The sequence below is a fragment of the Eucyclogobius newberryi genome, unplaced genomic scaffold, assembly GCF_026437365.1.
Source record: "Eucyclogobius newberryi isolate DKJ021-1_F unplaced genomic scaffold, fEucNew1.0.hap1 SCAF_8, whole genome shotgun sequence".
Taxonomy (NCBI): domain Eukaryota; kingdom Metazoa; phylum Chordata; class Actinopteri; order Gobiiformes; family Gobiidae; genus Eucyclogobius; species Eucyclogobius newberryi.
In genome coordinates, this window is record NW_027316500.1 from 9,335,326 (window position 1) to 9,350,657 (window position 15,332).

Below are 15,332 nucleotides of genomic sequence, written 5' to 3' on the forward strand. Positions count from 1 at the left end.
ATGTTTGGAGTTTTTTAATACAAGTTTAATTGAGTCTACAGCTAATGTCAGTAAATGTGGTTAGGAGCAGGAAGGAATTGGAGTATTTTAGTGTTAAATGGCATACATAGATTAAAATTATTGTTTAGGTTCATTAAAAATATGAAAGCCATTTTTATTTTGTTTTAGAAAAGAAAAGAAGAAAATTCAAGATTGATCGATCTGGAAAAAAATGATTGTCATTCATTATTTTTGCTTTATTGCCAAGTCTTACATTACCACACATTACTTTCATATTGTACATTTTTCCAAATGGTTGAAATGAGCTTCTAGATAAAGAATATACAAAACTAAAGTGTATTATTGATGAAAATCAGTAACTGTTTATTCTTTGACATTTTTCATTTAATAATGCCACTAGCTTTGTTATACAATTTATTTTAGTTATGTATAGTCCAGATAACAACTATTATCCAAATATGACTGATTATTTTTTATATCATTTATTATATTTGTACATTAATAGTAGCAGCCCTACTTGTATGCCAATGTAAATCTGCTGTCTTTTGAGCTAATTGATGTGTGTGTATTAGACAGTTGCTACTCCTGATGTGTCCAGTGGAGCGTTGAAGTCCTAATCTAGCAGCAGCCAGGGGCCCGTGGACTAAAGGGCATGTAGACGAAGTGGGGCTGAGAAGACCCTTATCCCTCTCCTCTCGGTTCCCACTATCAGGACGTCCCGCTGGGCTTTCTCTGATAACACTGGTCTTGTCTGATAACAGCACGGCCCAGGCTGCGGGACTACAGCCCTGGACTGGACTGAAGCTGGTAGCTGCTCCAATTCAGCGGCTGCTACTCCCAGGCCCTATCTGAGAAGTGTCAGCGGTGTAACGGCTTCACCGGGTACAAACCACCGGCAATCAGCAGCGTTAATAGTCAGCGAGGAGAGGAGAGCTACGGCGAGCTGAAATCTGCCAGTAACAAGACAGAAGCGGTTTATACAAAAACAGAGCACTTTTTACTGAAGGTATTTGGTCTAGACGGTGGTGGGACTTTAATATGAACAACAATATCAAGCATTTCAAATAGAAAGTGAAAAGGGGCAGATTCTAAAAGTGAGGTAGGATTTCCCCAAAACCAAATAATTTAGATTCTATCAACGTTATAGTGTAACCTTTAAACCATGAAAGGAGTTAGTATTCACATCCATGACTTTAGTAGCCACTAGCACAGCTTTAGAATAGATCATTCAGATGGAGAAGGGAAACGGGGTGGACCACCAAAGGACAGCCAATCAGATCTCATCTCAAAGCATCACACAGCTCTTTCTTACGAGTTTGCAATAGACACAAATGTTCTACAAATCAATATGCAGCGGTCTGATTCTGTCACAAAGTTTTGCCTTCACAATATACTTAATGGGAGGGAACAAAATATATCAATTTAAAGAAAAAGTTGTGTAATGCAGCTCTAAGTGTATATTTAGAATATCCTAAGGCTGCAGTAAACAGGAGGAGACGTGACCTCATAACAAGTTATTGACTTGATTGGACTGTATTGGACTGTGATGTATCTGGGCCTCAAAACTCTTGCCTGGGACATGGTGGTGGACTTTCTTCTAGCAGCAGACGTGGTGTGTTTGTTGTTGTTGTGTCTCGCTGTGTCGCGTTCTAAGCATGTTTCATGTGTTTAAATAATAACAAAAATAATGTAATTAGCCTGTTGTAGTTGAATTATTAGACACAATATTTCACAGTGAAACTTTTATGTAATATCTTTTTAATATTAAAAATCATCGCTTTACAATTTATGTTGTCATCTTATTTCATTACTTGTGTACGTTATTAGCAGTTTAGGGAGTCACTGAGTACCAAACTGGAGCATTCTAGTAAACGTTATTGTTTTAGGGCTGCACAATATATTTGCAATTGAAATAACAATTTGAGTTAGTGCAATTATCAAATCACAAAGCTTGCAACTATTTAGATAACAGAATGTTCTCCGAAAGACAAATATCCTTTAGACCTCTACAAACATGTTCTGAAATGCAAGAGATTCTTGTTTTGGTTCAGCAGTTCAGATTTCAGTCAAAAGTTGCCAGTCGTTTACCATATACTCTAGAAACTGAATATTTATTTTTAAACATATATTGCAATTCTAAAGGAAATCACAGGCCCTCACCACTACACTCTAAATGCAACCTGAAACCTGGCCAATCCCATGCTTCCATTGACTGCTTGGCATAAACACAGCTCTGTAACCTTACGCAAAAGCAATGTAAGTTCGTTCAAGTATGAAAGGTAAATTTGCAGCAAGAGGAAAATGCCAGGGGAAAAATGCAAGGTAATAATTTAGTTTTGTGTACATTTTTTCCGTTGTATCGCCGGCTTTGATGAGAGCGCAGACAATTCACTGTAACATTCTTGTATAGTCAAAGCTGATGTTCCCACTGGATGAAAACGTGTTTAATTGGGCCAAAGCTTGTCTAATGTTTCAGAGAGAACCAAGTTATTGCAACTGCAGCAGAGAGAGAGAGAGGAGAGTTTGGGCAATTACAGCCAACTTCTGCAGCAAAACGATGGAGTGGGAGAAAGTGGCAGCTCGGTGAGTCAGGCGAGGTGTAATTCTGTCCAAACAATTTGAAACATCGCAGCCTTGAAGAGGTTTGAAGCGAGGGTTTTTCATGTGGTGTGAATAAATGAGTGAGAGTCGATATTTACGATTGTTCCCTGATCTACGGGTCTGTAAATTGGTGCAATAAGATACACATTAATATGCTAGCTGTTATTCCTCTGTTTTGTTTGTGTTTGTGTGGTTTGACTTCTATGGGCCACTTTATCATTGGGAGATACAGTCAATATTGTAGTGGGGTAATTATAGACATATCATGATTAGATTAATACAATATTTTATTTAGTAGGGCTGTAACTAACAATTATTTTAGAAGTCGACTATTTTTTTTGATCAGGCAACTTTGCAAACAATTATTTCTGTTGTACACCAAGACTTTTAAAAAACATTTTGAACAAATAAAGGGTGAAATGTGATAACTGACTACTAAAAAATAAAGTGCATCCTTGATAAAAAATCATTTTTTTCTTTTTTGACATTTTTATTTAATAATGCAGAGTACTTGTTATAAAAAGGTCTTTAAGTTTTAGTCTGTCTAGTCCAGATAATGACAATTACAATATTTGTTCAACAAATCATAATTAGTTGATTCATTGTAACAGCCCTATCAATTAACAAGTATGTACTGACATTTTAAAATTGGACTGAAAAGGGGGCAGAATTACACATAAAAGTCAATAAACAACTAAAACAAAATAAACAAAATCTGACAAACGAACTCGGGTTCAATGGGCTAACTGGAAAACTGCCGTGTACTAATCAGAACCATCAGTAATATAGAGTAGTAGTTGTACCTGGTTCCTCCAAACAGGATTATCCGATCTCCGACCATACAGCAGCACTGTCGTCTCCGCGGACAGGGACCTTTTCCTTTAGGCTCCACTTTCTCCCAGGTAAAGGCTTCTGCTCAACACACATTACACCAGAATAAAACCATTAAAAGTAATCTGAAAATACAAATGGTGCATGGTTTTATTGATGGCAGCAGCTTAAGAAAGAATCCCACATTTTGCTGGTTGTAATAATATTCCCTTTCTTTATTTGTGTCGACAGAAAATGCGGTTTGGATTGTTTAAAGCAGACGACGCCTGGGGCAAAGGCATAAAAATAACACAATTTGAATTATTCTACATGAGATAGAAACTGCAAAGCCATGTGGAGCGCAGTATGAAGTGACGACGTCGAGGCTGTCGTAGTCGCTCCATAAAAGGAGAGCGCTGTTGGTTTTCGTTTGAGCACTGTGTCTCTATAGCAACTCGGCCTCTTTGTGTACCGGTAACTCCATCAAAGTGCTGCCCTCTGCTGCTCAACACTACACTGTCTTTCTATGTAGTTCCCATATTCCCGTGGCTCTCCGACATAAAAGCATATGCACTGTTTGCTGATCAATACGTTGGAGCCGGATGATTTGCTCAAACGTTTAGATTTACCTGGGTTAAATTTCCAGAGATCGTTGAAGTGTCGGTCCAATCGTGCGTTGTATCCTCCAAAAATGTACAGATCCCCTTTGTAGGTGACTGGACACACAAGGAATATTTAACACAAGACATGAAAACTCCAGATGTCAAAATAATAATCGAGATTATTCAGATCAAGAATGTCCAAAAGTACCAAAAAATTGATATTTAATGATACTGAAACTGGTATCGAAACTAGAGGATCAATTCTGGAAAAAAAAAAAATCTAAATAAATCACATTTTGAATCACAAATTTGACCTGAAAAAAACCTTCTGTTTTAACAGCTTTAGCAGATAGTTCTTAAGACCAATGGTAAATACCAAATTACATAAAATTGTGTGAATATATTCTATGGTCAAAAATAAGAGCATTTTAAATATAATTAGTTGTTGAGTATTGAGTCTAATCAGGTCACAATATGATCTTGAGATAATTTTAAAAGCAAAAATAAGTATTTTCAATTCAATCTATACTCCACAAAAGTAAACTGTACTGTACCTTTTATGTCAAATTAACATTACTTTATATTTCAGAAAGATGGATTTTATAAAGCTGGTCATAAATTAAGGATTTAACTGTTGTTCTTTGAGTCAAAAACAGTGTATAATCATAAAATAGAGATGTTTCTTCTCTATTGCAACACTAAAATGTGATAGTGCGGCCCATAATGAAAATAAATTGATTAAATAAAATAAAACTTGGAGGAGGATTTCCTTTACACGGGAAGAGGAAAGCAATTTGGATTGAAAAAAAAAACCGGATCAAATGCAACACTTCAAAAGAGCAGTGCCAATATTGCCTGGGTTTGTTGCAGTTTGTTTGTGTCTTACAGGCTGAGTGGCTCCTGCGGCCGTCGGGCAGCGGCTGCGTGGAGGGCGTGCTCAGCCAACTGTTCGTCTCTGTGTCGAACACTTTGATCTTGTTGCAGTAAATTTCGTTATTGGAGTGAAAAGGGCCGAAGCGATCGGCCCGGCCCCCGAACACAAACATCTTTGTGCCGATGATGGTGGCTGAGTGGAAGTCTCTCCACCGCGCCGGAGTGCCCTGCGGAGACGGGCAGTGCATCAAGAGCTGGACACAAATACACTTCACACAAGCCACATTTACACTGGAGAAAGTGGACTTCAAACAGCATTGTGAGCTCTGCAGAAAACAATCAACAATGCAGTTATTTACAACCCCTTGTGCAAACCTGAACAATACAGAATTTGTCAAGAAAGCTCTCCTCACGTCATGTTTTAGGTAAATACTGCCATCTAGTGGTCATTTTTTTATAACTAAGCATAAGCTGAGATCAAGGGGAAGCAAAGATGCAAATGACTAACGTGAGATAAGATCTGCTTCAATGTGAACATATAAATGCACGATAGAACAAAGCCAGGTTCAAGCTTCTTTGCATTCAGCTCTAAAGCCGAGCAAAGCCGTTCACGTGTCACCAGCACAACATCTATGCTAGAATGATGAAACAAATAATGACGTAGAAGTAAAGCAGGTCTTTCATCTCAACAACGTCATGGCTGCTGTGGATGTCAAAAATATGTTTACAAGACTTGGTTTACGAGCTGGTGGTCTGCGCACAAACACAAGTGGTATTTCTGCAGTGAGAGAGGGTATAATCCTGTGTGGAGCTTTGGACTTGGCCGACTCTCACAGAGTAGCATTACATCCAGAGCGTTTGTGCAAGGCCAGGCAGCTAAGGGGGGGCTTGTGTAGTAATATTGTCAACAACAATAGTCATAAATGGTTTGGTTTAGCTGCCATAAACCAGTCTGCGTTTATTTATCAAACGCATTGTAGTGGTCTAAAGCTGTACACACAAACATGCTCACCCGGACCACCGCCGGCTCAGCTGCAGAGGCCCTGGTTATAAGTGGTGGTGATATTTCGAGGACCCTTGTGGCGAGTGTGGGTGGGTCGGATGGTTTCTCAGTTTAGTGAAGTGTTTATATCGACACAAGAGCCCAGAACTCATTGCTTAGTAGGGCCACAACGATTAATTGACAAATAGTGACTAGTCAACTATTAAAAAAATTATTGTATTCATATTTAGATTATCGTTACACAGACTCTAAAATACATATAAAAATACCTTTATACTGTATTACAAAAATCAATAATAATCAAATAAATAAAAATGATAAAATAAATGTCTCATGTAGAATAGAAATAACCGTTAGACGGTGAGTCGCCAAAGGACAAGGATGTGCTCCTTCTGTGCTCTAATGAGAAACATTGATGTGCTGCTGACTTATACGAACAGCACAGAGCAGAAAAAGAGCAGAAGAAGAGCATGAGAAGAGCAGAAGAAGAGCAGAAGAAGAGCAGAAGAAGAGCATGAGAAGAGCATGAGAAGAGCATGAGAAGAGCAGAAGAGCAGGAGAAGAGCATGAGAAGAGCATGAGAAGAGCATGAGAGCAGGAGAAGAGCAGAAGAAGAGCATGAGGAGAGCATGAGAAGAGCATGAGAAGAGCAGAAGAAGAGCAGGAGAAGAGCAGGAGAAGAGCAGAAGAAGAGCAGAAGAAGAGCAGGAGAAGAGCAGAAGAAGAGCAGGAGAAGAGCATGAGAAGAGCATGAGAAGAGCAGGAGAAGAGCAGGAGAAGAGCATGAGAAGAGCATGAGAAGAGCAGGAGAAGAGCAGAAGAAGACCGGGAGAAGAGCATGAGAAGAGCAGGAGAAGAGCAGAAGAGGAGCGGGAGAAGAGCAGAAGAAGAGCAGAAGAAGAGCAGGAGAAGAGCAGAAGAAGAGCGGGAGAAGAGCATGAGAAGAGCAGGAGAAGAGCAGAAGAGGAGCGGGAGAAGAGCAGAAGAAGAGCAGAAGAGCAGGAGAAGAGCAGGAGAAGAGCAGGAGAAGAGCAGGAGAAGAACAGAAGAAGAGCAGGAGAAGAGCAGGAGAAGAGCAGAAGAAGAGCAGGAGAAGAGCATGAGAAGAGCATGAGAAGAGCAGGAGAAGAGCAGGAGAAGAGCATGAGAAGAGCAGAAGAAGAGCAGGAGAAGAGCAGGAGAAGAGCAGAAGAGGAGCGGGAGAAGAGCAGAAGAAGAGCAGAAGAGGAGCAGGAGAAGAGCAGAAGAAGAGCAGAAGAAGAGCAGGAGAAGAGCAGGAGAAGAGCAGAAGAGCAGAAGAAGAGCAGGAGAAGAGCAGAAGAGCAGAAGAAGAGCAGGAGAAGAGCAGAAGAAGAGCAGAAGAAGAGCAGAAGAGCAGAAGAGGAGCAGGAGAAGAGCAGAAGAAGAGCAGAAGAGCAGGAGAAGAGCAGGAGAAGAGCAGAAGAGCAGAAGAAGAGCAGGAGAAGAGCAGAAGAAGAGCAGGAGAAGAGCAGGAGAAGAGCAGGAGAAGAGCAGGAGAAGAGCAGAAGAAGAGCAGGAGAAGAGCAGGAGAAGAGCAGGAGAAGAGCAGGAGACGAGCAGAAGAAGAGCAGAAGAAGAGCAGGCGAAGAGCAGGCGAAGAGCAGGCGAAGAGCAGAAGAAGAGCAGAAGAAGAGCAGGAGAAGAGCAGAAGAAGAGCAGGAGAAGAGCATGAGAAGAGCAGGAGAAGAGCAGAAGAAGAGCAGGAGAAGAGCAGGAGAAGAGCAGAAGAAGAGCAGGCGAAGAGCAGGAGAAGAGCATGAGAAGAGCAGAAGAGCAGGAGAAGAGCATGAGAAGAGCATGAGAAGAGCAGAAGAAGAGCAGAAGAAGAGCAGGAGAAGATCAGGAGAAGAGCATGAGAAGAGCAGAAGAAGAGCAGGAGAAGAGCATGAGAAGAGCATGAGAAGAGCAGAAGAAGAGCAGGAGAAGAGCAGGAGAAGATCAGGAGAAGAGCATGAGAAGAGCATGAGAAGAGCAGAAGAAGAGCAGGAGAAGAGCATGAGAAGAGCATGAGAAGAGCAGAAGAAGAGCAAATAGTTGTGAGAAAAATAGTGAGAAATAGTTGAAACTCACTCTGGCGTTGATTAAAGTCCACACCATGGTGACTGTGTCCAGCTTGTGGATGTCATTGGAGAAGCAGTCTGCCTGTGACACAGCAGTGAGGATTAGTTCAACCATATTTACCTTGACAAAAGTTGGCCCAGTAATGGAGAATGCAACACTCACCAGCTGCTCGTAGCCTCCAAATATATACATTGCTTTGCCCAGTACACAGGCAGAGTGGCCGTCCCGAGCTCCAGGGACAGTGCCCGAAATCTTGGGGGTGATCCATCGGTGGGCGACTGCACAACAGAAATACGTCTCAGCATTTGTTATAGGCATAGACCGCTTTTGTTTGAGATTTGGCTCTGGATCAGAGTCTTGTTGATTAATCCGCAAATCACACTGATGAGAATTCAGGCTGAACCGGCTGGTTGTGAACCTGGTTGAGGGACTGAACGGGCTGGATACTGGACTCTTTTGTCCTGAGAGCTGTAACTCCCCTGCACAGAAGCCTTTGTTTATTTGTTATGCTACTATATTTGCATTTTACTGCACTGCTCCAGGGAAATGAAACCTTTCCAAGAATTGTTTTTAATGCTGTTTGAATGGAATTGTATGCCTCCATTGCTTGTAAAAGAAATATTTATGTATATATTTTAACGATAAAACATTTATTTACTGTACATTGAAAAAGTATTTTAAAAACACAAATACTCATCATATGGGATATTTTATCAGTATTATTATTATTTTGGCCTTGTCTATAGATTATACACTTTAATAACTTAAGCAAGTAATAAAATTGATTGAAACGCAGATGCTGGTTGCTACGGTCGTGACCTGTAACCTGTATTGTAACACCCCCCAACATTTTTAAAAAGAATAAACACAATACTGAACGAGGACGAGAGCGAAAAAAAAAAAGAAAAAAAAACATTTCTAATACATTTAAGGCAGGTTTTATTTTCAGGATCACAACAACAAAGATTTAGTTCAGTTTCAGTTCTTGCAATTATTCTCACATCCCTGCCCTGGATTAGAAATAATTTAGTCTTTTAGTCTAGATTTGAAGCAGTGTAGTTCCTGGCTTTAATCAGACCAGTTTTATTCTATGTTCAGCTCTAGTTTAGAACATATGTCGTCCTTAAATCACATTCAAGAACTAGGATGTGCATCCTAGTTCTTAAAACGCCAAATAACTACAGAGACGTTCGAGGTGAAAAGTTTATGACGGATTGTCTTGGGAATCACATTCTTGAGCAGCTTCTATCTAAACCCAGATGCACTGACAATGAAACTTCAAAGACGTTTTTCGATGAGGCAAACCTGCGCTGACATCCAGGTGCATCTCCGGGGAAACGACAGTTTGGCCCGGTGCGGTAGGAGCGCCTCTACTTACTGACATCAAAGGCGTAGAGCACGTTGCATGCCCCCTCCGTGTCGTTGCGCCCGCCCCAGAGGTAGATTGTGTCGTCGAGCCGCACCGCTGTGTGGCCGTAGCGCATGTACGGCACTTCGCGCACGCGCTCGAGTCCGGCGCTGCGCACCGGCGGCAACTTCATCCACCGCAGGGACACTGAAGATAAAAGTTACAGACCAGTATATTAATATGCATGGGCAGAGGTAGTCGCAATACTGAACGATTGAGTATTTTATCTGAAAAAAGAAAATGTGACAAACTGCAAGACTATAACCTGATCTCTCTGTGCTTTTTTGGGGTTATTTTTTACAGTCGTATAATACTTCAACCCAAACACAGACATTTACAGGCACGTTTATGCACATTTCTGATGCAAATCCACCAAAAAATGAGATTTTGTTTTTTGTTAATATGGGTAATCAATAATGCACATGTCCTTTGATTCTAACATGTTTTTTCCAGAGTAGTCACTTAACTCCTGTTCATTCAGTCACAGCTGCCTTGGGACAGCTTGAAATAGACGTGGCCACTCTGAGCTCCACCAATCACACTCACGCTCATATAATTCATGAGTTTGGATGAATAACATAAACACATTGTAAAAGTGTGTTAAAAAGAGGGAGACTTGAATTACAAATATTAACGTTCTGAGGAGACAGCGCTACCTAATATTAACTAATAAATCCATCACATTAATCTCATCAAAATTAGACTCCAATTTCTGCTGCTAGAATAGAAATGATGAATTAAACTCCCACGGTTGACTGCGAGGGGGATTATAATGAAAGTGATGAATAATTTCCTTTTGCACAGTTCTCAGCAGCTGAATCCTTTTTAAATCTCCATCTTAAGAGATAAGAAAATCAATAAATAAAAGCTTATATGCAAGCAAGATGCAAAGTAAGGCTTTATTAGAATCCACAGGTTCAATATGGGTTAAAGAGAAGTTGATAAAATGTGGGGAAATGTGTAGAACGCAGTAAGAAAAAGGTTCATCTCATATGACTGAAAACGGCTGGAAACAAATGAAACAAAGCCAAGGTGGAAAAAGTGTGAATCAGCCCTGGCATTGCTGAAAAGGTCAAATTACACTTGGGTGGCACTAGACGGGCTGTAACCCAGAGGCAAGTGGCTCACGACACAGGAAATGTAGAACACACAGAGAGAAGGTAGTTTTTATGAAGGTTTAACCCGATCTAACACCTGCCTGGATGAGGAATATGGAGCAACAGACAAACTGACGCTCACATCTGCACAGGCCACAGTGGGAAGCCAGAAATGTGAACACATGTATTAAACCTGAGTATTTGAGGTTTTAGGAGCGACGTAGAGCAAACAATTTTCACAAACCGTAGAAATGTGGAGTATGCAAAGTATTCAGAAAGTAAACAACAAAAACACACAAAATACTTAACATCAACCGTCCAATGCATCGCTCCCTTCACACAGAGAAGAGATACTGTCCAAGTTTTATGATGTGGTTCGATAGAATAATAAATCTAGCTCAATGTCGAGAGGGTTCAATTGTCCGAAGAACACAAACATAAACAGCAGCTTCATTTCATTATAGCAAATTTGTTCATTAATGACGTTTAAAACCAAAAAACAACAAGAGAATGCTGATGATCGTCACATACAAAGGCAAAACTTCACTGTATGGCCAAAACTTGAATAAGAAATGATATGAATTAGATATTTTGACAGTATCTATTACTTTTTTTGTAATTCTGATCTGTTGTATTGGTACCTGTGATTTGTGTATGTGTGTTGCTGTTCGTCTTTGTCACCAGTCTAAGGACAAACGATGTAAAATGAATAATATCGCACTTGTTGTTTTGGAGATAGGCAGAATTAGAATAGTGAGTGTATCGTCTGTAATTAAAACTATGAATTGGCTCAAAAAGGGACAGAAAAGTCAAGTGTTATCTCTCAAACAAGAGTATAAAGTGATTTTTCTGCCCTTTTGTGTTTTATTTTATGTTCTATTCACGTTAATTGCGATACTTTGATCTCAAACAAGACATTTCCCACCATTTAAATGTAACACCACATTTGTTGCTGGCATTTTGTGACAAGATGTACCAACCTGTGTTAAAAACGTGGACATCGATCTGCCGGAGCGTTTCGTAGTCCTCTCCGGAGCAGTAACCTCCAAACGAGTACACCTTGTGCCCCACGGCCACCGCAGCATGGTTCACTCTCCTGGGCCCTCCTTCAAGGTGCACCGCCCAGCGCAACATCCCCGGCCCAAAGCACCTCGGCGACGCTCAGCCCTTAGACCATCACACAGCATCGGTCAGCCACGGGAAGCCCACCAAGCCTTCTTCATAACCTGCAAAAGCAAGAGGAGCGGTAAGTCTTTTAAGAGGAGAACAGGGGGTTGAACTGGGAGGAGCAAAAGGGGAACGGTTGATCCTCTTGTGCTAAGAGATCCCTCGCTCCTCTGTCACTGACAAGCTCACGAGTCCCAGTGTTATCTGAGAGAGTATTTTAAGGGGCGATTAGACCTGGGAATACCGCTTCTCTTTATTGTTGTTCACTTGCACTTTACACACACTATACACACGCTGCACTGCCAACTGCATATTGATCTGTGCACAAAACTCAAACAACTTCTAGGTATAAACTTTAACAACAGAGTCATAACAGATGTTGTGCCAGGATTGAAGTGAAAATGAACATTTTACTTAGTTTGACTTTACATATTTGGGAAACAATCCAAAGGGTGACGGCTTCAATGGCTGAAGAACTGATTAAAAAAAAAAAACGGTTCAAATAAAAAGGTTATAAGATGACATTTCGGCACTTTTGTGAGACATTTCAGTTTAAAGACAGTTCTAACATATTTCTGTTGAATTGATGTAATATTGTTATGGGGATACGATTGTTTTTTGTCAATATTGCCCACTTCTACCTTCACAATATTCAAAAAAGATGTTTCCACAAACCAGCAGTGTCCTTAATTATCCTCTACACACACACACAATCTCACTGACCTTCAGCCGTTTGCTCTTAAAAATAGTTCATCGTGAGAACTTGGACACAAACATTTCTATTTCCAGACCAATCGTCCCTGAGGAATAGACTGGGCTCAGGCTAAATATTTATGTTCATCTTGAGCATTAGACTTTAGACATTAGTGTATCCGATTAAGTAAAGTTTACCCTGCATTATGTCCTTTTAGATGCAATTCTGTTTAGAAAATATGCTTTAGTGTAATGGGTCTGTGGATAATGCATATTAAATGAAATACCTTTAACAGGCACTTCCGAGCACAAATATGTCAAGCACCTCAAATTACCAAGCAAGTATCTGAGAGTGAACAACCATTTGCAAAAATGTAATAAGTTTGTTAAAACATTTTTCTATTCTACATTTGACTAAATTAGACATTTACTGGAAGTATTCATCCTCCAGTCGTATTTGTGGTTGTTTGTCGGGGCAGAAACATCCTGCTCAATTTTACCAGAAATAGTTGAACAATGAAACATGTTTGTAGTAATTTTAGCCCCAGACTCCATCAATGGGCCCTCTTCCACTAATGAAGTCCCAATGAAGGTTTTGCAGGGTGTCTGACTTCAGTCCAAACCGTCCTGCTCCCCTTTAGGGTCACAGTTTCACCTGGTTCTATAGTGGCTTTTATGTTGTTTGTTAAGTCACCAAACTTTGTTTTGTTTGTGATCCCAAAGAATGATTAATTATGTGTGCTCAGAGTCAGATGTGACTGATCATCAGTTTGAGGATATTTGAAACCACAGCACCTGAGACACAAATACAACACCTTGCGACACATAGAAACTCTGTGGAACAAGTCCATCTCCATACTTGTTGGCCTGGATGCCTAGATGTTCTTTCTGGTGAAGTCCCAAATGCCAACATTTGTGATGCTGTAACGTTAGCTCTCTCGGCTGTTGATTCTGTTGTTCTAACAACGAGTAGCAAATATGGTGAGTCCATTAATATAAAAGTGCAAAGAGCTGCTAGAATCTAATAACACATATAAAAGTCTACACTTGGCTAAATATCTGACATCTAAGAAAATCAATTAAACTGTTGTAGAAAGGCAAATAAACAGGAACATTGCAGCTACACTACAAATGTATAACTGATACAGACTTTATGATCATAGTTGAACTCATTATCTTTCTCTTCTTAAATTTGAATTATCAAAAAAAACACAAGCCAGCAAAGCTCTGAACATTCACAGCAACAATGAGAAACTACTTTCCCTTTATATTTTGCCTTGTAAATGTGTTATCCTAGGCGGAAAAGTTAGGCGGAAAAATGCAAATGAACCGCATTTTTTATCAGTTGCACATAAAATGTATTAAAAAGGAACACAGAATGAAACAGAAACATCTAGTCATGTCTCAAACAAGAGTATAAAATGATTAGGGCTGCAACTAACGATGATGTTGGTAACGGATTAGTCTAGCGATTATTCTTTCAACTAATTGATTAGTTGTTTAGAACGCAACAGGTCAGAGAATATGAGACCTTTACTCAATTTTACCCAGATAAAGCAGAGCTTAATCTATTTGAGAACAACCTGGAGGAGAATAATTACAGACTAATGAGTGTTTTCAATTCAAAACTAATTGTTGTTGTTGTTGTAATAAAACCTCTTCTCTCAGCTCATGCCATGTTTTGGCGCCTGTGTACAGACCAGTTAACGATTATTCAATGACTTAATTAACAACTACTTCTATAATCGATTAACTTGAATTTTCCCTTTTGAGGTTTATTTTATGGTCCATTCACATTTTGTGCGATACTTGAACCTCAACTAAGACATTTTCAGACGGATTTAGATCATTTCTAATACATTTCTAAAATATCATTTGAATATTGTTATTGAGATAAAGCTAAAATACACAACGATATTCATTTTTGGCAATATTGCTTTGAAACCTGATGTTAGAACATTTCTGAGATAGTAAAATCATAGTCATTGGTGTTATCCCAACTACCTGCACCTGTCTTGATTTTCATGTCAAACAAATGCAGTTTAAATCCAATACCAGACACAAGAATACAAGACAATGACCATAATTTTACACTTTTAACCAACAGGACGAGTCCAATAGCTCAAGTGCAAGTGCCTGGACTCAACTGAGGTGAAAACCCCACTGTGGTCACCTAATGGCCACGAGGCTCTGTCCCTGCACGGCCCCTGTTTGTTTAGATAAACTTTATCAAAACCCGGTGACATTGAACCATGACGCCTGGGGTAGAAAACACAACGCATTGCTCAGCGGCTAGCAACTGTTAGCTCACAAATATTTGATGAGCTGTGCACACCAAATACGTGCGATCGCGGAGTAAACACGAATAGCAAGAGCCAAGACAGCTGCCTGTGATCGCAGAGACTGTAGTGAACAACAGCCCAAAAACAACAGCTCAGGAGGGTCCAGTGTTGACGCTAGGCTAAGCTAATCATGTTTTAGCATCCTAATTTCACTCTCATCTACTCTGCTAGCAACAGCTCCACGCCAGAAGTAGAATAAAACAGGCACAGTATACTATGAGACAAGTGGACCCTGTTACGTGGATATAAGAGAAGGTCAAGTGCGGTAAAATGGTTCTTTTTCGTACCTTTAGCCTTGAGCCGTGGATGTAGTTTCTGCAGGCTGGGCTACTACAGGGTTGCCACATCCGCGCTGCAGTTTCCAGCGGTGAGCGCGCCCATCCGGGTGTGACAGAAGCAGAGGAAAACTATCCAATCTGGCAACGTGGCGGACAGTTTCTGCTTTCCTTTTTTTGGTTAGGCTGTGATAGCGAGACGTTATAAAGCTACAATATTACGATACAAAAGCATACATCTCAAAAATACATGTTTGTGAGATGTGAAAAAAGAATCGTAAATTTAAGGATGTTTCTGTTATTACATTTTGTAGTCTGAAAAGGACCTGCCTCTCTGCGGGTCAAGGAGAAATCGTTTCACAATCATAGTTTCTAAGCA

At 40.2% G+C, this 15,332-nt stretch overlaps 1 protein-coding gene across 1 annotated transcript in view; it reads right to left on the reverse strand.

The window, feature by feature from the left end:
• The window catches only part of klhdc3 (kelch domain containing 3), a 34,060-nt gene extending 18,984 nt beyond the window's left edge, over positions 1-15,076 (reverse strand). The window contains exons 1-8 of the mRNA XM_072436993.1: positions 14,966-15,076; positions 11,457-11,702; positions 9,350-9,526; positions 8,134-8,249; positions 7,981-8,052; positions 4,900-5,113; positions 4,041-4,127; positions 3,405-3,513 (exon numbers count right to left, since the gene is read on the reverse strand). Of these exons, the coding sequence (XP_072293094.1) occupies positions 3,405-3,513; positions 4,041-4,127; positions 4,900-5,113; positions 7,981-8,052; positions 8,134-8,249; positions 9,350-9,526; positions 11,457-11,610 (929 nt within the window). The 5' untranslated portion in view covers positions 11,611-11,702; positions 14,966-15,076. The remainder of the gene's footprint in view (positions 1-3,404; positions 3,514-4,040; positions 4,128-4,899; positions 5,114-7,980; positions 8,053-8,133; positions 8,250-9,349; positions 9,527-11,456; positions 11,703-14,965) is intronic.
• Between the last annotated feature and the right edge of the window lie 256 nt (positions 15,077-15,332).